The 25,749-nt window shown below is 48.7% G+C and overlaps 2 protein-coding genes across 3 annotated transcripts; both read right to left on the bottom strand.

Moving 5' to 3' along the window:
* Positions 1 to 260: 260 nt before the first annotated feature.
* On the bottom strand, positions 261 to 15,496 carry C21H11orf52 (chromosome 21 C11orf52 homolog). Of its 2 annotated transcripts, none has more exons than XM_034754658.1 (4): positions 15,177 to 15,496; positions 6,624 to 6,664; positions 5,011 to 5,057; positions 261 to 3,970 (listed from the first exon to the last, which is right to left on the bottom strand). In XM_034754658.1, exons 1-4 carry the CDS (start codon positions 15,206 to 15,208, stop codon positions 3,722 to 3,724), a joined length of 369 nt encoding a protein of 122 aa, XP_034610549.1. In that variant the 5' UTR covers positions 15,209 to 15,496; the 3' UTR covers positions 261 to 3,721. The 2 variants fall into 2 exon arrangements, with proteins under 2 accessions (XP_034610549.1, XP_034610548.1); XM_034754657.1 differs by having other exon boundaries at positions 261 to 3,973; positions 15,177 to 15,485.
* Positions 15,497 to 20,702: 5,206 nt separating this feature from the next.
* Positions 20,703 to 23,374, bottom strand: HSPB2 (heat shock protein family B (small) member 2). The gene is made up of 2 exons (XM_034754798.1): positions 23,209 to 23,374; positions 20,703 to 21,607 (listed from the first exon to the last, which is right to left on the bottom strand). The coding sequence occupies exons 1-2, from the start codon at positions 23,300 to 23,302 to the stop codon at positions 21,168 to 21,170; spliced, it is 534 nt and encodes a 177-aa protein (XP_034610689.1). The 5' UTR covers positions 23,303 to 23,374; the 3' UTR covers positions 20,703 to 21,167.
* Between the last annotated feature and the right edge of the window lie 2,375 nt (positions 23,375 to 25,749).

The following is a 25,749-nucleotide window of genomic DNA, read 5'->3' as shown; positions in this document are numbered from 1 at the left end:
CCGGGGGTGGGCAAGGTCTCCTAGGGGAGAGGATGGAGGGAAGGGGGGATCCTGGTTCCCCAAAAAGAGAGGATGGGTGTACTGAGTACCAGGGGGCCCACTGCTCTGGGCACCTCAGCAGCCCAGCTGGGGTGGTTATCTGGGGAGGATACAAGTGGTGGTGCTGGGGTATCAGGGTGATGGGTGCTAATATGACAGTAGATGGGACAGAAATGCCTCATCCCAAATGGCGAGGATCCAGCAACAACACAACTTCCAGCTTAGCTATAAAAATATTTATTTTCCAATTGTAAAATCAGCAGTCCCTGCTTCTGATACCCAGGAGTCATGCAGCAGAGCCAGACAGCAAGGCAGAGCGGGATTGTACAAATTCTTCATTAGCCATTTCTGACCCAAACTCCGCAATTAATAACATCACACTTAATTCAGTCAGATATTGGGCAGAAATTCTCTTTCTAGGCTACAGAGATAGTCTGTTTAATGTGCCTAAAGACAACATTTTAGAAATGTTGTTTTACTGTTTTAGTAAATCATATTATTGTATATTTATTATATAGATCAGCATTTCTAAATAAGAGTGATTCAGCATACAAACAGATTTCATTGTAAATGAGTATTGGCTTCACATTTTCTGAAAGTAAACAAGAATAATTTTCCTTCACACAGTATTTATTTTAATAACAAAGTGTCAGAAATCTCCTTTTCATAACTAGTGGCACTGATGAACCTGTATCTGCCATGTATCCATGTGAGTAGCTTTATACATGTGTTGTGCATAAGTACAGGAACGAGGCGCATATCACCATAATGACCATTTAAAAAGTGCAATTTCATTAGTTAAAAGTACAATTAAGCCTCAAACATTAAAGGAACATTTGATTTCACACTCATTTAACTCAAACTGAACAAGCTCAGAAAACAGAAGATGTTTGTAGAATCTGTTAACATTCAGTGCAAAAACAAGTCCTTCAGAGAAATCATTTCAAAACGTGTACATTCACATTTTATCTATTTGAGGCCTGTTAAACAGGCAAAATTACTGTATTATTTCTGTTTCTATGGAGCGCATTTGATTATCTCTACGATATACTGTACCTCTAGAAACAACATGGAGTACCAGCTAAGCATGAAAGCTAGAATTCCCCAGGAAATCTGAGATAAAATACCAGTCCAGGCATTGAGCAGCTCATTAAAAGATAGTGGTAACAGCAACAGAAACTAATACAGAATACAAACGAGCCAGAGGTTCAATTAATCCACAGATCAATAGAATCAACTGACATGCCCAGAAAACAAGTTCCTTAGGGCCAGACTCTGTTCTTATTTACACCAGCTACAATCTGGACCAACTCTATTGACTTGTGGATTTCCCCCAGTGTAACTGAAATCAGAATCTGGCCCTTACTGTTTGTCCTATGCTCTATTTGTGTGGCTTGCTTTCCCATTCCCAGCTCAGCATTCCAGGGGGGGAGAACTTCAGAAACAGATTCTTTGCCGCACAATTTGCGGCAGCTGGTTGCTTCACTCAGAACTAGAGCATAATTTGTTCTCAAATGAGCCCCATTCATTTTTGGCTGGAGACGCAGGTACATGCCCAGTTTCACCACTAAATGACAAACTACCCAGCTGCCAGCATTCTGCATGGCTACCCACTAGCTTTAGGTGGACTTGGCACCAAGGGTGCATGGTGTCAAAAGAGACCACGCATTTCTGCCATTAGCAGACAAGCAGATGCGCAGTGCCCTGTGCCATGTGTTACTCTACCAAGGAGGTTATGGCTGCAAAGGAAGGCTCCCCACTAAGTGATAATCTATATTTAATAAAGTTTATATAAAACCTATATAATAAAATTATTTTATCCTGCACTGGCTGAGGGAGGTTGGATTAGATAATGGTGAACTAATGGCTCTTTCTAGTTCTAATATTGGTGATTCTATGAAAAGATGTAGTTGCTTGCTACTCCCACAGTCTAGCATGCACAAGATCTGGGTTTGAGACCCCACTTCCACCCTTGAATAGTGGGCCAGCAGGGGCAAAGCACTCAGCCTCTGTCTTGTAATGAGGGAGTGCCCGGTGCCACACAGTCGCACTGTCCAAAGCCCATCCATTCCCCCTGGGTCAGAAGGATGGGTGATCATGCGGGGCCTGGAGAGTGTGGGGATCTGGGGGAGAAAAGGGAGAATTCTTGGAGCTTTAGGAGGGAGTCAGAAGAACTAGCCCTCACAGTAATATAGGGCTTTAGCCTGCAAACCTGACTATAGGCATAGTACTTGCACTGAAGTCAGTGGGACTTCATAGGTGAGCAAAAGCCATTCAGGTGAAAAGATTGCAAGACTGGTCCCCAAAATATCTCCATGGTAACATACAGATATTAGTACCTCTTTTATTTTTTTAGTGAACAGTAACTCATACTGACCACACTCAGGTCTTTAGTTAATAAAGTTGTAAGCAAAATGCAATTTGATTATAAACTTTACGAAACTCCCCATTTTCAAACACTGGTATTTGACCAGGATGTCCCAAATCCTGCATTGAGCCACTCAGATCAGCACATAGGTGCACAAAGTTTCATTTAACAGTGTAAAGTGCTGGTTTAAGTTTGGAAACCCTGTTTAGGTGACAACGTTGGAAATTCAGCCCATAGTTTAACCCCTGCCATGTAGGAATGCAGGAACCTACTGGATTGTTGCTAAACTACATTATTAATGATCAATATTATTAATCTATAAACAAAATCTCAAATATGTATTGGTGAGGGGGTGTCTAGCATGAGCCCTGTGCTACGCGCCGTCTGCTACCTGACACAGGAAGGAAGAAGAAAGGGTCCTAAACCCTATCTGAGGTTGGCTATGATTCATCCTCAATCCCACAGACATGCAAACTGCCAGCGTGTCTGAGGACTGGATGACCCACCCTTAAGTATTAGCAGAGGATTTAAAATTATTGTTCAAAAATTAATTTGTAAATGTTAGTTGCTTTCATTTCAGACCATGGCTAAGAGCTTCTCATTCCCTTGAGAAGCTCTACATCTATAACCGTCCTACTGCTGAAAGGGCAGCTTAGCCATGTCTAGACCCTGCATTCCTGCTCTTAGCATTGCAGAGCACTGTGCATGGTGGGAACACACTGCTTCATTGAGGAAATGGTACGGGCTTAGTGTCTGAAGCATGCCAAGTGGAAGGGCTAGTGTTTGCAGCATGCATATAGTGATATGGTCCATGCAATTTCCTCACAGTATCACCCACCTGTCATTTTCTGTAACAGCTGCAGGGTTTTCTTAATGTTGAAACAAAATCCAGTGGCAAACATTTCACTTGTTCTAACTTATTTAATCCTTTGTTCTGGGTTTCCAGATCTGCCTGTATTATGGTGCAGGGCTAATCCTCCTGCCATGGTATGAACCACCTCCCCATGGCACTGGGCTATGATTTCATTAGACAGGGAGCAGCTTTACCTTCTATAATGGCCCAAAGGAGACATCCTTCCAGCCTCAGAAACATCCCTGATGTTTCTAAAGGGGTAAGTTGGATTTTCTCAGCAAAACCCAGTGAAAAGTTTTATTCAGTTACGACAAATATTAGAGTCCTTCAAAACCAAATACAACTGGAGGATCCAGGTTCTCTGCACATTCTCAGAGAGACCCATGCGTCCACGGTATAGGCTTGAATCTACAGCATCTCAGTCTGTGAAACACTTTTGCTGGAGGAGGCTGCTGCACCTCTTACACCAGGGTCCCATTTCTGCTGTCGTATTTCAGTCTGGGATGGGGGAAGTTAAGGGTGGCATACTCCGTTGCATTCTGCATTTGCAAGTTCTTCACCTCTTGGGCTGAGCGCTCCCGGGCCCTGGTGAATACCTGGATATCTGCATAGTGCACGCTGTCATCACGCTTCACATTCCTGGGCTTGTTCACAGTAGCATAGACTGGAAACTCCGAGACGTCATCGTACATGTGAGCAGCCTGCAGGCCCTTCTGGAAAAAGAGTGCTAGAGAATCAGCTCCCCATTCTTTCCCCCCATCCCACACTGTGGGCTCACAGGAGGGCTGAACACCACTGCCGTATTGCACCTAGCGTCAGCCAAAAGGCTATGCCAGCTCCCCATAGACCGCAACATGCTGCCTCCAAACCATTCTCAGTCCCTGCCAGCCTGGCAATGGGGACTACCCTGGGGGGTTGAGCATGCTGCTCCCAAAGCTTTCCCAGCCCCCTAGCCCAGGAAGTAAGGGTGTGTCTATGTAGCAATCAGGAAGCACAACTGCAGCACGTGGAGGCAGACCCAAGCTGGCTTTGATTGAACTAGCTCGCTAAAAAGCAATGCAGCCACCCAGGTACAACATTTCCCGGGATCCTAGGAATGTACTTGAGCAGCTTGCGTGTGCCATTGATGCTACACGGCTATTTTTATTAAGCTAGCTCAATCAAAACTAGCTTGTGTGAGTCTACCCTTGCTGTCCCAGTTCCAATGCAGATGTACCCTAAGGGGCTGAATACTGTATTTTCAACTTGTCTGTTTAGTAAAATGTCTTTAGGGCAGGGCCGGCTCTAGGCACCAGCAAAGCAAGCAGTTGCTTGGGGCGGCAAATTTGCAAGGGGCGCAAGAATCCAGCATGGGAGCTGAGAACCAACAGGGGGCCCTGGGAGCCCCACAGAAACAAAGAATGGAACAAAAGAATAATAAAGACACCTCAACTTTTTCTCATTTATGTAGGACAGTCTTATAATATGCATCCAGATATCCTCCAGTCACACAAGCGGAAAATTGTTCCACTTTACTGCAGTTCTGTAACCATATGGGAACCAATCCTCTCTGTGTTCTGTGCACATCCAAAATTCCTGTTGAATGACCCGCCCTGGGAGCGAGTTACCAGTGACCCAGGGTTGAGGTGACAGGAGGGTGCAGTTGGGGGGGGAGGGGGAGAGCCCAGGGCTGGGGTGGGGGGCAGTCAAAACATTTTTTGCTTGGGGCAGCAAAAAACCTAGAGCCGGCCCTGCTTTAGGGTCCATTTACCTTCCTGTCATCTTGGTGCGGTTGGCTCATCTGTTTTGCTCTAGTGCCTGCAAAAGAAACACCAGAGAATCAGGGTGATTTAACTGCTGGGTATTGCTCCTTCTTATGCATATCACAGCAACAGTGTCCAGTACACAGGCTCTCTCCACTGGGCCCTTTTCAAATTTCCAGCCCAGCTGAAGTCCCCGCTGAATCATGTCTTCGGCGCATGCCGCACACAAGAAAGCCCAGGCCTGTTCTTTTTGGAAAATGAGCTTTCCAGAGAGGACAACATGCTGTGAATCACGCAGTACCTTGCAGGAGGTACACACCACAGACAGCGTCAGGCCCTCTGAGCATCTCAGATCCACGGTTTGTCTGTACCCATTTTGTCCTTTGCTGTTTGGCAAACATGTTTTGCAGGGGTTGGTTCTAGGGCTGTTGGTTTGTTTATTTCTCTGTGCTCCTAGTTGATGTTTGCAGCTCTAGGAAGGATGCTAAGCTGCAGATGCCGCACAGCCAGCTGAGGGTGCTCACATACCCTTTGGTTCGCAGCAAGATGGCAATTTAAGTCCTTTTTGGCATGAGATTTAGTCATTTTAAACATATTTAGAATTTTCAAAAGCTCCCTCACAAAATCCTATAACATTCCTAAGGTACTTTAGGTGAAAGACTAGGAGTGACACACGAATCCCTTACGACCAGCTTCACACAGCCCTAACATTGTGCTGTCATTGTCCAGCTGGAATTGTTTCGTGGGTACTTTAGCACAAATGTGGCTATTTACCAAAAGGCACAATAACAAATTCCCAAACCCAAAAGCGGCGTCTGTCTGTGAATCATATTTATAATACACACACCCCTTTGGTATGGTATCTACACCAGCATGCACACACCCTCTCCCTTGAGAACTTTGTTCAGGTGTGCATCCTGTTAGAAAGTGCATTAATTCTGTCTAGAAGGGAGCAATAATAATAGGGAATAACAGTGCACTGGGGACTGAATCCTGAGCCCACTGAAGTCAATGGTAAAGCTCCCATTGATTTCAGTGGGGCAGGATCATGCCCTGCCTGGCTTTCAAAGGCTTCTTAGCTACATTGGGCATTATGTTTTATTCTTGGTGTTTGTCAGACTTTCTTTGTGTTTGCCATGTTGCCAGTTTAGGCACCACAGCAGGTAGCAACTCCAGAGGCCTGCAGAAGTAAAAAAAAACAGGAGAGAATACATCTCTCAGGGGCTATGGGAATTCTGCTGCCTCAAGGCCAGAGTTTGGCACTGCTGTCTGTCCCCATGTCATTTTCCTTCCTCATATGCCCATTCCCCCCATGTGCCAAGCACATACACTTCCCTGCTTTAGGAGGGTGCATCGGACAAGGAAATTTCCTCTCTGTTTTGGCAATAAATTCTATGAAACTTGTGTTCCATTGATCAGGTGGTTCTATCAGGTCTCAGAGTTGGCTTGTGTCCGGTCTCGGCACAGCTTCATAGGGAGGGAAACTTGGCATACAGACCATTGGAGGGGATGGGGCCTCTGAAGTCTGGATGAGAATCCAGATTTGTAGCTGTTCTGAGTGGAAGCCACAAGCCTGTGAGACTCTGTCATTGTTCTCCACAGATGTTTCACAAACCCTTACCTTGCTTTTCTTTTTTTCTTTTAAAAGGTGAAGGACATCTCCTGAAATCAGAGAGAGAGGCGTGTTAACACTGCAAGGCCTGAGTCTCTCCTATTGTCATTGCATGCAGATGTACAAACACACACATGTCGCCCAGACACTGCGTTTGGGAACAACGTGAAAGAAACCTGAAAGTTCCCTGGAAGTACATCAATGGGCACTAGGGAACTTTCAGTGCGCAGCAGCAGGGTCCACACGGCCACTTAGTGTGCACTAGGCATGCAGCAGGATACCCCAGCTTGTTGTACACTAACTACCCCTGTAGCTGTGTAGACACACCCTAAGAGCCATTGAGCCCAAGCAAGACTCTCCCAGTTGCAATTCCCTAGGAGCTGGCCAGTGGAAAGTGTTACTGAATTAACCCAGAAGACTGCAGGGTCTGAGACAGCCCTCTCACTGTAGGACTCCTGTTTAGAACTGAGGCAGCCATGCGAGAAGCCCAGACTGGAGTTTGAATTTTAGTCTTGACCCTAACTTCCCTGTACAGAAGAAGTTTTGTTTTGTTTTTTTACAGAAACTTAATGGTACTCAGTGGAATTCGCCCTGCAAGATAGGAGGATTTCAAAAAGGGCCAAGTCTGTAAAGCTAAATGAATTCTGCTTCCTAGTGTTCCCTTAGGTTGTGTGAGACCCACCAAATTCCTTCTCTATTGTGGTCTAATGAGGATTTGACCCCAGCTCTCCTGAGAGTGGTTCTGATGAGGCATCTCTGCCAGTTCTCCTGACTCAGGGAATTATACTCTGGAGATCCTGCAGTGGTCAGTGTGAATACAATGGTCCCTCGGATTCTGTGCACACATCTCCCACTAGCTGATGGGCTTGAGGTTCTCTAGGAGGTGCAGGAACTCACTGAGCTGTGCCCCCCCCCCCCTAAGACCTTGGAGAAGCAGCTTTCCCTGGATGGAAAATGCCTGCACGAAGTGATGACACAGACTCCCACTGTCCCTATGTCCTGAGCAAAGAGGGGCTCCTCCAGGGGACACCAGATGTGGATCTGAGATTTTTGGGTGCATGTGTCAAGGGTAGGTGCTGGTCACTCTTATGTATTGTCCCTCTGCCACCTGACTCTCTTTCCCCGCACAGAACAGGGAGGCAAGATTTGAGGCTCACAACTGTCTAATCCACACCGATCCATGGAACCAAACTAAAGCACTGATGGTGACTAACATGTCAAGCCAAACACCTAGCTCCGTAGTTTGCCTGTGTGACCAGCCATCTCTGCCTTTGCTGCACTCTCCTCATTTCCGAGGGCCAGGAATTGTCTCTTGTTAGGACAGGTCTAACGCAAACAGATCTATGGGACTATCACCCCTAACGTGCAAAGATGTGCCAGCTCTGGGTGGCACAAATGGAATGGCAGGCAAAGTCTCAATTGCAATGACAGCCACTCAGAAAGGAGCTTCTGCAGAGATCATAACATCTCTACTTGTGTGGAGAAGCTGGTTCCTGACTGGCCGGAGGAGCAGGAGACACTGATTAGGTTCTGCTATTTTAAAATTACAACTACATTCTACAGAAAAGAGCCCAAACACTTAAGTAACACCTTAGCGCCACCACAACAACACAGCCCAGGGATGGGGTGATACTGTGGCAACACAGCCCAAAGCCACAACGACACCATAGTGGCACAGCCCAGAGCTCAGGAGATACCACAATGATATGGCCCAGAACTGGCCCGATGCCACAGCAACACGGCCCAGAGACGGGACAATACTGTGGGGATGCCCCCGTGAACTGGAGTGACACTGCTGTGGGAATGCCTTTATGAGCTGCAATGATACCATAGTAACACTGTTGAGAGCTGCAACCAGAGAAACAGAGAGAGGAGAATGACAAGGAGTCCCTGTTGCTAAGATACCTGAGTCTAACAACTCCATTTTTGTGGAAGGGTTGGAAATGCCAGGGCCTGCAGTGCACCCTTCCAGAGTTAGCAGCTCTGCGACCTGCTGTGCATATACCCTGCTTTCCCCAGGAAGCCCTGGCAGCCGGGGAAAGGCACAGCAGTCGCAGAGAGAAGCAGGGTCTAGCCAAGGGCTTGCTCACTGCCCCAAAGCAGGATTCGGAATACAGACACGCTGGGCCAGATTGGCCCCGGGGGAAATTTGTGCACCTCAAACCTGCCTTCTGCCTTTGCAGGGGGAGAGATCTTTGGTGGAGCCTGGTGCCACATCATCTGTACCCTACAGATGCCCTCAAACATGTACTCACCTCCCGCAGCTACTCGGACAGTCCAATATGCACATACCCCTAAGAACGAGCGAGAACCATTTAGATTGGACTGCTATGAGATCAAAGGCTCTGGGTACTGAGGATATTCTAGGATTGTCACAAAACATTTTCTCCTGGGCCAGGTGCCAGTTTCCTGCCCGGACAGCTCCAAACCTTGCAGCTCCTCCCTGATTCAAGAAACAGGTGCATCTGGAACATACGCTTCTGAAGGATCCCAGGTAATTTCCCCCTTTCTGCAAGTCTTCAGACTAAACAGAACCAGAGCAAACAAAACTGTGCGCTCCACAGGCAATGAGTCAAATCCTGCCCTCAGCTCCCCCATTAGAACCAGAGAGAGAGACAGGTCAAACATAGAGACATCCTAGTAGTGCAATGCACAAGGGCCAAATTTATCCCTAATGGAACATCACTGACGTTAGCAGAATTACACAGGGTCTGAATATGGCCCCAGGAGCACACACTGTCTCTCTGTGCAGATATGTGTCACATTCTGAGCCCAATGCATGAAGCAAATGTTATCGTTCCATAAAGCTAGAAGGACTAGAGGAAAGCAGGTGCCAATCCTTATATGGCTAGTAACATGCTAGCACGTATATCCAGCCCTGGACTCTGTCCAGCACGCTAGGCCTTGGAGGCTCCCAGAGCTGGGCTCTGTCTCTGCTGCAGCACAGGGGCTGGACACACGGGGCTACAACTTTTAAAGAATGGAGGAGAATCACTGGAGAATATCAAAGGAGCATGTGGCTTTGTGTGCCCCACTGTATTTGCATTACCACCCCAGCCATGCCCAGGGGCAGTGCAGTACCTGAAGGTACTAGCTTTAAAGACCCGAATGGCCTTTGGTTCTGTAACAACCATAGGAAGGAAGGAAGGGAGTTACGCACTGAGAGGTTTTAATAATGGGCAGTAGTGATTAACCATCTTTCTGCTGGGGTGTAGGGAGGCAAAATCAGCCTAGGTGGACGAAGGGCAGTTCCCACTGAAATCAGTGGGCTTGCACCCAGTGACCCTGGGGCTGAGTTTGGCCCATCGTCTGCAAACAGCTCAGGTGCCATGTGAGCTGAAAGGCACTATGGAAACTAGATGGGTTATTATTATAAATACCTAGCCCTGCTACTGTCACTGTTGCACTCCAGTTCATCCCCCTCCTCCAGCCAGGCCCTGTGTATGTGACCAGTACAGCAGGAGCTGTACCTTGTGGCAAGAGCTGTGCTGAGGTCACCGAAGATGCTGTTAGCACAAACAAGAAGAGGCCAAGCTCCTTCCAAGACAAGGCTGGAGTTTATCCTGCGGAAAAGGGCTGCTGCTCTGAGCAACACTGTTTTATTTTGAAATGGTTCCTGCACTGCCCTGTCAGCTCCCCATGCCCTCCCATGTATGGCACCAGCCCCAAAAGGGGAGCAGCTCCAGCTCACTGACTCTTATGAGTTGCCTTGCCCAGCTCCTGGGCTCTGGAGTTGGTTGATCCTTCACAGCATGCAGGAAGGTCGGTCGTGTAATTAAAATAGCTCAACTTTAAATATAATCAGCAGAATCTCTGGCCAGTTCCCTGAGATGCAGGGTTCAGTATCAGCTTTCCAAGCTGCTTTCACCTGTTTCGCTTGCCCTCCTTTGTGGACGGAGTTTAGCAGCCAGTCTGCAGGTGGGAGTTATGCTGAGGCTGTCTGCAGGCTAACAATCTTCCCACCTCAGATCTGCTGTAATTAGAATGGACAAGGGAAGGGAAGCAAGAACAGGACACAGTTCTCCCCATTTCCATTCAAAGAGACCATAAATGTTCGGCCCAAATCACACTCCGTCACATGCCCATCTGGGCCTGCACTCCCTGCATGCACACACACCTACATCCCTCCACCCCATTGATACACACCTGCTCCTACACCCCACCCCATCAGCACCCAGGATCCTAAACCCCATCACACAGGCACAGACCTGCTTCAGTACCTCACACAGATTTCTGCGCTGCACCCCATCTCACTCACACACAAATCTGTTTCTACAGCCCCCCCCATCCTAAAACTCATCACATATCTCCACTTACTGCCCATCACACACCCCACGATCAACTCTCTCTCTGTTGTGTGACACCCCGCCACCCCATCACAGGTTCAACACCTTATGATGGCAATATTCCCTTTTTTCCTATTCGTTGCATTTAATAGAGCTTGAGAAAACAGCAAAGTTCGAGAGGCTCTGTACATCCTTGTTTGCAGAGAATAATCTGATGCTGAATGTTTCCTTCCTTCAATGAGAAATTAAGGAGTATGTGGCCTAGGACCGTGGTTCAACCAGGGGGTACACATACCCCTGGGGGTACACAGAGGTCTTCCAGGGGGTACATCAACTCCTCTAGAAAATTGCCTATTTTACAACAGGCTACAGAAAAAGCACTAGCGAAGTCAGTACAAACAAATTCCATACAATGCCTTGTTTATTCTACTTTATATGTGATACAGTGAAATGTAAGTATAATATTTATATTCCAATTGATTTATTTTATAATAATATGGTAAAAAGAAAGTCAGCAATTTGTCAGTAATAGCGGGCTGTGACACTTTTGTTTTTTTATGTCTGATTTTGTAAGCAAGTTAGTTTTTAGGTGAGGTAAAACATGCGGGTTTGCAAGACAAATCAGACTCCTGAAAGGGGCACAGTAGACTGAAAAGGTTGAGAGTCACTGGCAGTCCCTAGGGGACGCAGTCCCAGTGGAAACACTCCCCAGATGTGTCCAGATGTTAGGTAAAACTTTTTTTTCTATTACTAGTTTTGCCCTAATGATTCTTTTTAAAAATTATTTCTTAGACTCCAGAAACCATTTGAATTTCTTAAAAAGAAGAACAGGAGTACTTGTGGCACCTTAGAGACTAACAAATTTTAGTCTCTAAGGTGCCACAAGTACTCCTGTTCTTCTTTTTGTGGATACAGACTAACACGGCTGCTACTCTGAAACCTTTGAATTTCTTGCCACCTACTCTCCATTCCCAAGGTCGTCTGTGTTAATAATAATGATTTAGGCTAGGATTTTCAATGGCATTGGGTGCCTAACTCCTTTAGGTCCCTTTGAAAACCTCAGCCTTTATTTAAAAAGCCTTGCTCTCTGCTGAGGCACCTAGGGTGCTGGCCAGGCAGGTAAAATGCAGGAATAACAGCAATTTACACACTCTGAAATAGCAAAACTAAAATAAGATACTTAAATGTCAAAGAAAGTAATACTGCTGGTTAGCAGGGCAAAACTGGTGTGTGGAGTTTTTTTTACAGCTAGATAACTTGCAATAAAAACACATCTCTTCTTGGAGGACAGGCAGGATTGTCCACAGTAATTAGAGCACTAACCTAGGACTTGGGAGAACCTGTGTTCAATTCCCTGCTCTGCTACAGACTTCCTGGGTGAGCCTTGCCAAAGTCACTTTCCCTATCTATACAAATAAAGACAAGTACAATAATATTTCCCTGCTTCCAGAAGTGCAGTAAGGATAACTACATTAGAGATTGTGCAGGGCTTTGAGAGCCACTGATGAAAAGTGCTATAGAAGAGTTAGGTATTATTTATTTGGCAGTTAAGTCAAAGCCACATCTGACCCACTGCTGCAGAGATTATATGGAGCCCATTCTTTTCCTGCTCTCTTTCCTCTGCCGAACCCTCCAGAGCCCCTGTTACCTAGGTACGTCTCTGCAGTTAGCAGCCACTGGAAACCAGCCATGCAGGGTGTGGCCACTCGGAATGGGGAACTGGAGCTCCCCCCTTTGCTGTGTCTTTCCCCCCCATTCTTTGTAGACTCTCAGGAGGAAAACACTTCTCTGTTTCTTTCTCCCTGATGAAGCCTTTAAGGTAGATGTTTGCTCTGAATTCACAGGCCACGCAGGCATGGTAGCAGAGGGTAAAAGACAGGTCATGGCTTCCAGGAGTCTTTAAGCCAAAGCCCTCTCCACCACACAAGGACCTTACCAGGGGGCAGCAACGAGAGGATGGCATCAGCTTAGGACAGACCAAAAGGCACCAACATAAAACTGAAGCAGGAAAGAAGCTTGGGATTCTTTGTTCCCTGGATCATTCCTATCTTGCTGTCATTCTCAGGAAACTTAAATGCCTTTTCACAAAGCTCTGGCTAGTGATCTCTCACCATGCAGGTACAGTGCTTATAACATGGAACCTTGATCTCAGCTGGCGGCTCTAGGTGCTACCATAACACAAATACATACTAATCCTGCAAAATGCTCAGTTCTCTGCAGGATTAGACCCTAATATCCCTGGCATTTGGAGGATCAGGCTCTTAGTGCTATCCAGCTGGTAGACATCAGATTGGCCCCCTACTTTCCAGGCAGTCTTTGATACAAAGCCAAGGGGGAACTGGCAGCATCTATCCCAGCACAATCACTGCACAGAGGGGCCCTCAGGAGATAGGCTGCCCCAGGCCCTCCTGCTAAGGGGAAGGCTAGAAAGGTGAGCTCCTAAGCACAGAGATTCACCCCTAGTTCAGCGGTGAATGGCCTCCAGATTCTGGTTTCTGTTTCTCTTTGAGGGCAGAGATTGTATCTACTTCTCTGTTTGTACAGTGCCTGGCACAATAGGGGCCTGACCCTGACTGGGGCCTGTGATGCTTCCGAACAGGAATTACAATGATAACGATCTTCTTTATCCTTAGGAGTCCCTGGCCTCCCTGCAGACTGTGGGAGGGACTACAGCAGAGCATGACTCTTCATTCTTCAGGCAATTCACGAACATTAACAGATAGCAAAGGATGGCTGGGAAACCCTCAGGGCAGGAGATGGAGAGATTGTAATGGAGATGAGGGGTTGTAATGAGCCCTTGGCAAGGGGAGAAGCCAACACCCACCATGGGTACCTGAGCAAGGATAAGTAACTGAGTCACACGCCCTGATTCCTAGACTACCCCTAGCTCCCATCCCTCAGGCAGATACAGATTCTTGCATTCCATCCTGACTCCCAGTCCCCACCAAGCTCTAACCAATAACCTACATGCCATTCCCCAAGCCAGGAAATGAACCCAGGAGTCCTGATTCCCAGTTCCAGTCACTAAGTGATGCTGTGTTTCTTTTAAATATTCAAATATTTTAGCAAATGTAATATTACAAAATGAAAACAAAACTATATATTTCTATATTATGACACCCCCACTCCTGCACCCCACCCAGCCAGGGGCTTGACTTCCCATAATTCCCTTTCACCTTGGCCAGATTTTCCCTGTCATGATCTCACACCCAGGCCAGCAAATATTGCCACATGGCATCAAACGGTGGTTTATCGTATGCCTTTTCAGTAGGCAGGGTGGGGCTGGGCCCCACATGAGCTTGGAGGGATCAAGCAGAAACAGCATCTACAAATGTGCCCAGGGCCACTTTCTGGATTTCCTGACTGGAAATAAAGCCCATGCGGATTGGAGGATGGAGACAGAGCAGCGGACTGCAGATAGGGGTCGGAGATGCTGAAAGCTGGACTCAGAGGGGCTGATCCGCAGTACCCTGCCAGAGTAAAGGCACCACCAATCCACCCTGAGGGTCACCCCATGCAGAATGGCCCCTGAGTGCAGGGAGACTCGGGGAGGTGCCGCACTGGCTTTGCAGGTCCAGCTGCAGGGAGTGTGGCCAGAGCCTTCCCACACCCTATTCCCAGCTGCTGGAATGACCTGTAGGGGCAGTGGCAGCAGCCAGGCATGAGTTAGGCCTACCCCTGAAGTTGCTGTAAACTGTGTCTGGAGAGGAATCACCCTCAGCACAGGAGAGAGGTGAAAGTGACCCAAGCACCTCCCCACCTCAGTGCCCTGAGAAGGCACAGGGAGCGTGAGTCTACCCTCCTCTGTACAAGCGTGTCCCTCTCACCAGCAGAAGTTGGTGCAATAAACGATATTACCTCGCCCACCTTGCCTCTCTGTTGGCCTCCTGTGACTAGGGTGACCAGATGTCCCGATTTTATAGGGACAGTCCCGATATTTGGGGCTTGTTCTTATATAGGCTTCTATTACCCCCCGTCCCGATTTTTCACACTTGCTGTCTGGTCACCCTACCTGTGACATTCACCCTCCTGCCCGGTGGGTGTCAATTACTGCTCACTCCAAACCCTCCACTAGCTGCACCTGCTAGCACTCTGCCTGTGGTACAGGCCTGCCCGCTGCCCAGGCAGATGGGAGCCCTGGGAACTCAGAGCAGGAAAGCGCACTCGCTTTCCCACGCAGTTGGCAAAGTCAGCCAAAACTTTAGCCCTCAGCCGCCCCAGCCTCGCCTCCTTTCCCCTGCATGATCCCTCCATCGCCTACAAAGCCTGTACTCACCCGCGTCCCGCACAGCTGCAGGAGTTGCCCATGTCGCTCCTGCCTCCATGAAGCAGAAAATGTTTTTCTGAAGTCACAGGGAGAGCAGAGCTTGTATTTCCTGGTTCCCTGTTCAGCCCCTGGCAGCTCCAAGGGAGTGTCTGGCAGTGTCAGATTTCTCTTCATCAGTGAAGCGAAACTTCGTTAGGCCTGTGTGTGCCATCTGCTGGAGGGATTTCTAGAGGCGGCTGCTCCTGCCAGCCCCACACTCAGCTCTCCCTGGCAAATGGGGAGCTAGGATCAGGTCTCCAGCCTGAACCCTGGGGAGGAAATTCTCCTGTTTGAGACAACAGGACAAATCTCATCTCTGATATTCTGCGCTCCCCCAGTGTGCCCCACTGATATCAGGGAATCGGCACAGCCCAGAAATGTCCATGCTGAGCAGTTATGGAGGTGGGGGACGGCCAGGGACAATTCCCCAGAGGGAAGGGAGCTGTCAGGGCTTTTCATGCTCTGATCATCTTCATCTCAGACAGAGTGTCAGAAAAATGTGTAGCATTAAAACAAAGACCGGTGTTACCTGGGGAGTCAGTTTGAGAGGCTTTGTCCAAGAGGATGCTAAACAAGGGAAGATTGGTCTTCTGGCTAAGGCAGTGGACTGGGTCTCAATTTTCTGCCTCTATCACAGGCTCCTTGTGTAACTTTGGACAAGTCGGTTAGGGCCAGATTTTTGAAGGTATCTAGGTGCCTAAAGATGCAGATAAGTGCCTAGTGGGAATCTTCAAAGGACCTCCCATGGGAATTAAGCATGTAGGCACTTTAGAATCCTGCTATGCACCTCTTTGCTTTATTAACCTCCTAAATACCTTTAAAAATGGGGCCTTTAGTCTCTCTGGCCCAGATCCACAAAGGTATTTAGGTTCCTAATTCCCATTGATTGCTGTGGAAGTATACCTTTACGGATCTGGGCCTCAGTTATCCATCTATCAAATGCAGATAAAACTACTTCCTTCACCTCTCTAGTCTACTTAGATTATAAAGCTCTTCAGGGCAGGGGCTGTCTCATGCTCTGTATGTGACAGCAGCTAGCATAGCGGGGCCCTGCTCACTAGCTTCTTCTGCAATAGAAATGACAACTAATAATAAATGCTCTTATCTTAACATAACCCTGTTGTGGGAATTATCTGCACTCAAAGGCCCCGCCCTGAGTTTGAGCTCTTCCAGCTGCTTCTGAATTCACCTTGTGGGTTGTAGCTGACAATTGAATATGTTTGAATTAATAATTTGCATTTAACTATTGTAACATATGCAACCTTTGCGGGTTCACTCCTAAGGCACTATGCAAAGGCGCTTAGATAATGTTTTCACCCCTCAGCTCATAGAGAGCCAAGAAGCAATACGCTTGATCTTAGCCATGAGGCAGTACTACAGTGATGAGCATGGTAGAAGAACCTGTCCAGAACAGAATTCTCCTCTTTGGTTCAGCCACTGCCCAAACCACACAGTTCCTGGGCTTGATCAGGAAGCAGCTCTGTGCCTCTTCCCAAAGTGTACACTACCATTTACAGGGTTTATTATCTGATGACATGCAGAGGGGTGTTTAATGCCTTACAGCAGAGATATGAGGAGAAGGCCCCTGCCCTATGGAACTTGTGTAACACCCACTACCTTGGCTGACTCCCCAAGGACTGACCAGGGTCCTCCTGAACTCAAAGCAGGAGTCGCCACACATTGAGCTAAAGAACCAGCGAGTTACGCTTGCAATCTAATCCAATCTGGTATCTGGCTGGTGAAAGCAGGAAATCCAGACTGAATCCTGAAGCCCAGCATGGCTGTATTCTGCGGAGACCAACGTCCCAATGGCTGGGTAACACTCAGCTGCTTGCTCATCTCTTGTCTGCAGTCACAGACTTTGTGTATCTCTGGACATGCCACAGACTGATCCTTTTGTTTGTTTAGACAGCAAATCTGTTTTTATTTCAGAGTTAACTCAGGCTTTGTTGCCTTATGGAAAAACAAAAAAAACTCGTTGAGAATCTGCTTCCATCAGCCCCTCTGGACAAACACTGGGGCTGTTGGTTTGAGTGCCACCAGAGAAACAGAAAGCCATTGAAAACATTGGCAGCTCCGGGAAGCATTTGGCTGCCACTCCGCGTTCCCTTTTTATCCTCTGTCTGCAGGAATAAAAGGGAGCCCGGGTTCCAGCACTCAAACTTAGCAATGCGATTGTGCTATTTTGTGCTTAGGTAGCGAGAGTCCACGGATAATGATCAGCTGCTTCACACCAGTCAGTGTCAGCCGCGTCTCCCAGCGTCAGCGCTCAGGGCAGTTGTTTTAGTGTGGTCTGAGACATTTGGAATGGAATCTGGCTTTGTAACCAGGAGTGAAATTGGCATTGGAGAGGGCTGCTGGCGCCCAGCAACAGAGAACTAAATCCTGCCCGTTAGAGCTAGAAGATATTAAAAGAGAGCGAAGGAACAGAATTATCCATTATTATTATTATTATTGTTCTATTTATTATTCGTACTGCGGTAACACCTTGGTGCCCCAGTCTTTCTGCAGACACAGAACGATTTAGCAATGCGTGTACAAAAAATTAGCTCAGAACTGGTTCAGTAACTTCTCCTTTGGAAGCAGAATTGGTTCCACCTCCAGTGAAAATGCAGTCCAGCCCCGTTAGAGCAAAGCCCCTTTTATCACTGCTTCACTCTGTGCAACCTGCACTTTATGCTGCATCGGAGACAATTTGGAGCTTTCATTCTGCTTCCCTGTCAATGGAGGTCACTAGATTCTCAGGTCACTACAGAGGCTTCCCCCTGCCATTCTGGTGGGATGGCATTGTTAGGTCTTGTTGCTTACCCACCTTGCTTTCCTCACACACACAAGATGGGGGAGTTGTGAAGTTTCTTTTTCTAGGGTTGTAGAAAGTGAGTTTAAACTAAAATTGCAGATGATACAATTATTTCTTTAATGGAGGAGCTGTCAAATCTTGGGTGCTAGCCAGAAGCCAACAAACACCCCATTAATAGAGCTTCATGATATTTCTCTTTTAAACTGATGGGCATGGAAAGTATACAGTAAATACCCTCTGCACTGATCATGGTTTTTAACAAGCCCTTGTACATCTGGCTATCAGTCTTGGGTTTTATACAGTGCTCATCACCATGGTATATGAACATTTCATTCTGTACTAATGTCTTTACTGTACTCAACCCAATATATGTCTTTGCCATACCCAAATGCCCTGATGTGGGTATCTCCATTAAATGCAGGGGACCTTTACTTTTTGCCATTAGTACTGAAGATGCTGGATCTAAGCAAGGAAAAGCCCCATTCTGGCTGAAGGGCTCAGGTCAGATTCACCAGAGGGCTCCGCCATCTCAGCAGAAAAGAAACGAAAGAAAAAGGAATTAGACACAGATTGTCCAGAGTTAATCTGAGTCCCCTGGAGTTCCCAGTCAACACGGGGGGGAGGGGGGCATCAAACAGCTATGATCCTGTGAGCTGTTTCAGCAGGCTTTCCACCCAGGCAGTTTCACCAGAGCATCCTGTCCTTTTACACACCACTCCCCGGAGAGAAGTGAAAGGCGAGGGATCAAAGTCCTCTATACATAGAGCAGGTACCACCACCCAAGAAGCAGCAGGGTGAGTTTCCCATGCACTTCCCTGTCAATGCACATCATCCCTGCTCTGGAGAGAGCACCTGTAAAAGCAAGAACAATGGTTCATTATTGATTCCATGCTGGGAGTGACAGCCAGGTGGACAGTTAGTTCCAGTGGTGCTGGTTGTTTTTTGGGATGGGAGGATCAGCCTACCAGGAACTGGACTGAGAGACCGTCCCAAGCCAAACCATGTAGGCCATTCAGCAGACGGGAGCAACACTCAACCACTGACAACCAGAGCTGCAGATCAGAACCAGTGAACAACCGTCCAGCCCCCCTGCACTGAGAATGGCTGTTCCTAAACCATAAAGACCAAAACGGATTCTCAATGGTCCTCTCCCTGAACTTGGGGCAGGTATAGAGTAGCAAGCTACCATCTTTGCACTCCCTGTATTCTGAGGCTGGTGAGGGCCCGTTGTAAGTTGTAGCAGCCTCAAGGCCGCTCCGAATTTCATTCCCATAGCTCACTATGACTCTAGGAAGCGGTGCATTCCAGACAGACTCTGGACTTGCCTGGCAGCCGGGAGCAGTCCTTATGCCCTGCTTTCAGTCCCTCCACACAAGGGAATTCATAGGGTGCCATTCCTGGCCCCTTTTATTTTTCCAGATCAGTGCACTGGGGCCTTAGTGTAACTGAGAATCAGGCCCTAAGAAGTAATGCAAAGGAGGGACTTACGAATCCTCCAGCTTCCTCAGTGGGTGTCTTGGAACCTTCACTCTCTGCCACGCCAGGGGAGGACTCGTATCCCCACATCAGGATGTGCCAGAGACCCCATATTTGGTCAATGACACAGCACCTCACTGCCTTAATCGGCTCAGAGGAGGAATGAGTTTGCCATCTGCTGACTCCTCACAGCCAGCCCAAGCAGCTGCTGCAGCAGACTGTGTAACACACACAATCCCCCTTCTGACATCATCAGAGTAAGGGGACTTTCTCCTGGTGCCCTGTAGCATCAAATTGATGAAGCACTTGGTTACGGAAGGGGGACCTAGGGCCAGATTCATCCCTGATGTAATTCCACTGAAGCCAGTTGAATTGAGCTCTGTGTCTTCAACATTGTATAGGACCTTGAAACATTCATGGCTCACTTCCTCCATAGGACGCAGGATGGGTCTCTACCTGGGTGGGCACAACTTCCCATGGTCTGAAATAGGTAGGGCAGAGGAGTGCCTTGGCCAAGTTTCCTAGGTCAGCAGAACCCCTAAAGCCAGCCCTGGAGATGAGTGCGTATTTTTGACAATGAACCCCTGGCATCTTTCAGTCTGTTCCTACGTACCAGAAGCCATTACATCCCTGAAACTTCCTGCAGGGGTGGCTAAACTGTAGGCTTGCGAGCCACAAGTCCTCCCTCCCCATTCTCCGCCTACCAGATGGGGGGGTAGAGAGGACTCAGGACCTTTGCCTTGCAATGGGGTGGTGGGGGTAGGGGCTTCTGTCCAGCAGGAAGGAGGGGTGCCAGGCTTCAGCCCTGTGGGATGCACCTGCCGGGGGCTTCAGCAGGAATGGGGCTAAAGCCCCGAGCCCAGGCTCCCAGCAGATGTGCCCCAGCTCTCAAACGTCTGAAGATTGTTGTATGTGGCTCGGAGGGCCACCCTGGGCTATGGCATCAGAACTATTCTGGGAATCCAAAGGGGACTGGCACAATGGTTGCAAAGTGCACCCATCTGCCATAAGGGTGATCCCCTGCGGTTAGTCACTCTCAGGGTTGGCACTGATGTTGGTTTCACAGATGAACTCTGAATGAACTCTAAATAATCTGGTGCCACAAAATATGCTGCCCAGAACAATTTCCTGGTTCACTGCATCAAGAGAGGCTAAGGCGTTGTCCAGATTCTTCAATGCAGAATAACTATGATGTGAGCAATTGAAATTCAAAGCAAATGTGAGAAGATTAGAGCTAGATTTATTCCTCATTTCTCTTAAGAACTATTGTTGTTTTTACATACTTACAGTCCCTTCCACCCCCAAAGCTCTCCACAAATGTTAGCGACAGGTTTAAAAACGATGCACTGGCTTACTCCACCCACCACTGAAATGCAGCCCTCTCCGGGGTGGAACACAGCAGCTGGTTAACAGCCCACAGCAACACAGCACAGCAGTTTATGGCAGGAGGTGACCCCTGTTATTCTGGATAACGGAGTAGCGATGGCAGCATGTACTACCTTCCTCTGGGCAGTGCTTGAACTGGGAAAAGGCTTCAGTTATGGTCCCCCCTGCACTCTCTTTCTTCAACTCCACCACTTCTTTTCCAACCAGTGGTCTTCCCCCAAAGCTAAGCACTGGGGGTGAGAAATAAGGTTCTGGCACAATCACATATCCCCCCAATTGAAGCAGAGCCCCCAGGTGCTTTAGGGCTCAGCTTGTCCCTTCCCCTTATCCATCCCCACTGGCTGATCTTGGTGAGTTATTTTCACATCCTTGATTCTGGCCTCCACTTCCCCCCCAGTTCGGGGAGCCTCTATGCTCAAGATGCCATCATGGGACAGCGTGGCTTTAACTCGCAGGGGGTCAGCATCCAGTGGGAGGATGTATGTCCTGGTGAATTCCCGGGAGATGAAGCCATGGCGGTCAGCTTTCTGGGAGTGCTGAGCTGTCACCTCTAGCAGGTTGTCCACTGTGCGGACGGCGATCTCGTCAGGCAGGAAGTGGCAGACATCCAGAAACACCTGGAATTTGTGCTCATTGAGGTTGATCTCAGAGATCCCCCGGTCCAGCTGCTTGTTGATCCGGGGCCTGATGTAGTACCCATGATACAAGGTGGGGGCTAAAATCTCTGCAGGGGACACACCTGAAAGAGACACAATGAGGAGCATAGGGTTGCTTTGCATCCTGGGATGGAGGAGTGCAACAACGAGAACAAGCGAGGCAAAGGGGAATGTTAGCAGGACTGGCAGAGTCTGGGACTTGGCAGGCATCTGTGTGGGCTCTGTGCAAACCCACCACTTCTGTTGTACAATGGAAACTGAGTCACCAGCTTGGCCCACCCATGTGTCACTGAAATGCTGCATGCAGCCCACTGAGTGCCACCCCATGCCACACACCAGCTGCACCCACCAGCTCTGCCAGAGGCTGACCTCCATCTGGGGGTCTAAGCTAGGAGCGAGAGAGAGTAGGTGATGGGTGGCGTGGGTGCTGTGAGGAGAGGCGCCCACAGCCAGAGCTGGACGTGGAAAACACTGAATGCGGAGAAACTGGCACGAAGAACTAAAGCCCTTTGTGTGACATTGACATCAGGCTTTTCTTGGGGCTTTTGCCTTTTCACACTGTTGTGCTAGCACTTTGAGCCTGGTGAATGGTTCTGCTGCCTCCTGCATTCTTTCCTCTCTAGCTGCTACTGCTCTGGCTTTGTCCAGAACCCACCAGCTCAGCTTTTCCCTGCGCTGACTGGGGATGCAAAATCTCCCACCAGCAGCAGCTCTTTTCAAAAGCTCCTTAATCCAACTCCTGCCAGTCAGATTCCACCACAGCCTGTCCCGGGCAATGGGCTAGGACAGCTTCCCTTGCTGCTAAGGTCTGCAGCACCCGCTGCACCAGGCGAGGGGCAGAGAGCTTGCTGGCTAACCAGTCTTTCAGCTAATTAAGGGGAGAACCAGTTTTTCCTAACAATTTTCAGGCGACACTTTGCCATAAAAGAGCAAGACCCTTCTCTGGTATCTACACAGTGTCTTCATGACCTCTTTGGCATGGGCTGTGCCACGTGGATTGGCTGTTGATCAGGGCCACCCGGCAGGGGGCAAGTGGGGCAATTTCCCCCAGCCCCCCACGAGAATATAGTATTCTATAGTATTGCAACTTTTTTTTATGGAAGGGGCCCCCAAAATTGCTTTGCCCCAGGCCTCCTGAATCCTTTGGGCGGCCCTGCTGTTGATGGCAGCAGGGGCCCCACCTGCAGTCCGGGTCAAAGGGGAGTATTTTGCTCCCCATGCGCTGTGTGTGCATGAATGATGAAAAGGGAGGGAGGGGCAAGGAAAGCGGGAATGAAACATGCAGCCATGGAGGGAGGGAACTAGAAGGAGAAAGATCAAGAGCATGGTGGCTCCTAATTATTCTGGAGGCTTCTCCTGATGCCCCCTGGCCCATCCTGGGCCCCCCATCAGATTTCTTGATGATTCCAATCCCCCCATTGCAGTTGCTTATGTGTCTGTGCGGGGGTGCTGGAACAATTTGTATAGTGGGGGTGCTGAGAGCCATTGAACCAAACTGTAAATCCTGTATATAATGGAAACCACTTCAAACCAGGGGGTGCGGCAGCATCACCAGCACCCATAGTTCCAGCATCTCTGTGTCTGCAGTGCAGGAGGTGGTGTCCCAGGGGATGCACTCCAGACAGTCTCCTGCACTAGGAGAGAGCAAAAGTGAAGCCAGATGGGAGCCCGGCCTCTTTCTTACCTTCCCCAAAGTTCTGGTCATAGATCTTGCTGGGGTTGGCGAACTCGTATTCCGTGCTCATGGGGTAGGCATGGGGGACCGTCCGCTCAGCCATGGTCTGTCGGGGAAGGGACCTTCAGCGTGCTCGCTGCCTCTCAGAGTGAGAAGGCTGCCGATCGCAAAGTTTTAATCGGGTGAATTCCATAGGGAGGTGTGTGTGATAAAGATACAGACCAAAATAGACACACAGGCCCAGGGACGCTTAGCCAGGAGGATGAGGGAAAGCGCCTCACCGCATTCCTGCTGGGGATCTAGCCACAGTTTACAGACAGGGAGGGTCTGCAGCTATTGGATGGCTAAGTTTAAGGCTCCCGAAAATGAAACGTGCGGTCATGATGGATTGAAAGCCAGAGGGCTAGGATTCCCTGCTCCAGGGTACTGGGTGTGCTGGGGCAGTGAAGTGGAATGGAGGAGGCTGCAGGACTGGAAGTGGGAGGCATAGGCTGAAGGGGGGCTCGAGGAAAGGTGAGAGAATGGAGGCACAGCCTAGGCAGAGTTACACGGGGTTTTCACTAAGGGGAGGGCACGTACTAGATGGTGAATGCAGGGCTGGGTGCTAGCAGCTCCTGAGCTCTCATCCCGTCTCTGACCAATGACGCGTTCTGTGGCCTTTCCCCTCATTGTGCTGTACCCTTCCGATCTGCAAAATGGGGTTAATAACACCCACCTGCCTACCCCTCCACCCTGTAAGGATTAATTAGCTAACGCTGGGAGATGCTTTACAGAGTGTTAGATTTTTGTCCAGTACCCTCACATACCACACACCTCTAGACTGGCATCCAAATAGGCTGTTGTGTTCTTATTGGCTAAAAGTTTAAATAAAAAGTGATACATTGTTGCAACAAATGTTCTAGCCTCCACCTGGGCTTGATTTAGCCTGGAGTTCAGAACTGTGCTGGGACACAGGGCATTTTGTGGGAAGTGGCAAGGCCATTCTGCAATTCGCTTCCTCATGAATCGTTCTCTGTTTAACAAAATCTAAGGGAGCCAGATCTCCAGAGGTGCTGAGCAGCCACCAGACAGGATTGATTCTTCATCACTCAGCAGGTGTAAAGTTCTGTGTGCATGTGCTAAATAGTCTGAACACTTCCCGCAGCCCCACCCCCCCGCTCACTTGAAAACCAGCCTCTAAAAACTAATGGGCTAAAAGGATCCCTGGCCTTACTCTAGTGTCAGGGTTTCAGCCGCACAGAGATGGATGCAGTGGAAATGCCTACGACAGACAGGCCTTAGTTATTTGGGGGCTGGATTTGTCCCAGATCAGTTTTTAAAGTCCTGAATGGGTTGGTCCCCACATAAGACCCTTGTGCTCGGAAACTAGAGCTGCCTTGAAGTCTCCAAGTCTCCAAAGCACAGAGCAGCAGGTGCACCAGTGTCAAGTCTTTCTTGTTCACATGATATGCAATTCAAGGCGACACCTACAGCCTGGGTTGTTGCTGCTCCCTTTACCTGCTGTCCCTCTTGCCAAGAGCTGTAGGATTGACTGCAACCTCCCCGCCACCCCCTGCACAGTTGTAGCTAGACTCTGGAGCTGTGAGGGAAACTTTTCCCCCCTGTGGTTCAGCACCCAGCACAGAAAATAGCACTGGATGGGGGCATGGCCTCCACTCACTTATAAGTCAGAGAGAGCAAGTGTGAATTTGCTGTCACCTAAAGTCAATGGAATTTATGTCAGTTTCTATATGTGAGCACAGAATCAGAGCCAGTGAAGTTCATAGCAGGGCTGCCTGCTCCCTATTAATATGATTATCTAGGAGCCCCAGTCATTGGTCAAGACCCCACTGTGCCAGACGCTGTACAAACACAGACAAAACCACTGTCCCCGTCCCAAAGAGTTGACAAGATACCTAGGCTCTACCTGTCCATTCCTACATGAGGTGTGTTGGAGAGCCCCCAGCTCACCCAGCAGAACCCTTTCAGTTGTAACGGAAGGACACTCTTCCCTTGGGATTTACCGAGGGAGATCCGAGTGTCTCTGGGGAAACGTCTGGTGGCCAACCCATCAGAGCACAAGTGTGCAGACCAGAGGCAGGGCACTGTCAGGAGGAAGTTCCCAGTAGTGCCTTGGGGGAGGTGCCTGCATGCATACATTAGCCATTGAAAAGAAGGGGAAGAGGAAGGAACAAGTGTGGCACCCAAACAGAAAGGATAGAAACCAGAAATACAGCATTGATGTCACGCTCGGCGGCAGCTGGCGAGATGACAGGCGGCTGCACTCGTCCCATCACTGCATGTTCCTCGATTAGTCTTAGTAATCAGACTCACTCAGTGTTAAATTTAACCCAATGGCTTATATGAGTCACTTTTTATTCCTAGCAGCACTAGGAATACAAATAGGGCTCAGCTCAGGGATGGGCAGGGGTAATGCACCAGGAAATTTGGATGTAAACCTGGGTGCGGTACCAGCAGAAACACGTGCACAGGACAAGGTAACTGGTGATTTGCTCAGGACTGGCACATCAAGGGCTTCTGTAGGTCAGGCTTGAGGGGCAGCAGCAGATC

Source organism: Trachemys scripta, chromosome 21 (genome assembly GCF_013100865.1).
Source record: "Trachemys scripta elegans isolate TJP31775 chromosome 21, CAS_Tse_1.0, whole genome shotgun sequence".
NCBI classification, from domain to species: Eukaryota; Metazoa; Chordata; order Testudines; family Emydidae; genus Trachemys; species Trachemys scripta.
The sequence above is the reverse complement of the archived record's forward strand: the minus strand, read 5'-3'. Positions and strand labels throughout refer to the sequence as shown.

What these genes read in the sequence shown, in the direction of transcription:
- C21H11orf52 (XM_034754657.1), bottom strand. Translation starts at nt 15,208, where the DNA reads ATGGGCAACTCCTGCAGCTGTGCGGGACGCGG. An exon ending in TGCAGCTGTGCGGGACGCGG is followed by an intron (nt 6,665 to 15,176) that starts GTGAGTACAGGC and finishes CTCTGATTTCAG; the next exon opens with GAGATGTCCTTCACCTTTTA. An exon ending in CGCACCAAGATGACAGGAAG is followed by an intron (nt 3,974 to 5,010) that starts GTAAATGGACCC and finishes CTCTTTTTCCAG; the next exon opens with AAGGGCCTGCAGGCTGCTCA.
- HSPB2 (XM_034754798.1), bottom strand. Translation starts at nt 23,302, where the DNA reads ATGGCTGAGCGGACGGTCCCCCATGCCTACCCCATGAGCACGGAATAC. An exon ending in TGACCAGAACTTTGGGGAAG is followed by an intron (nt 21,608 to 23,208) that starts GTAAGAAAGAGG and finishes TGTCTCTTTCAG; the next exon opens with GTGTGTCCCCTGCAGAGATT.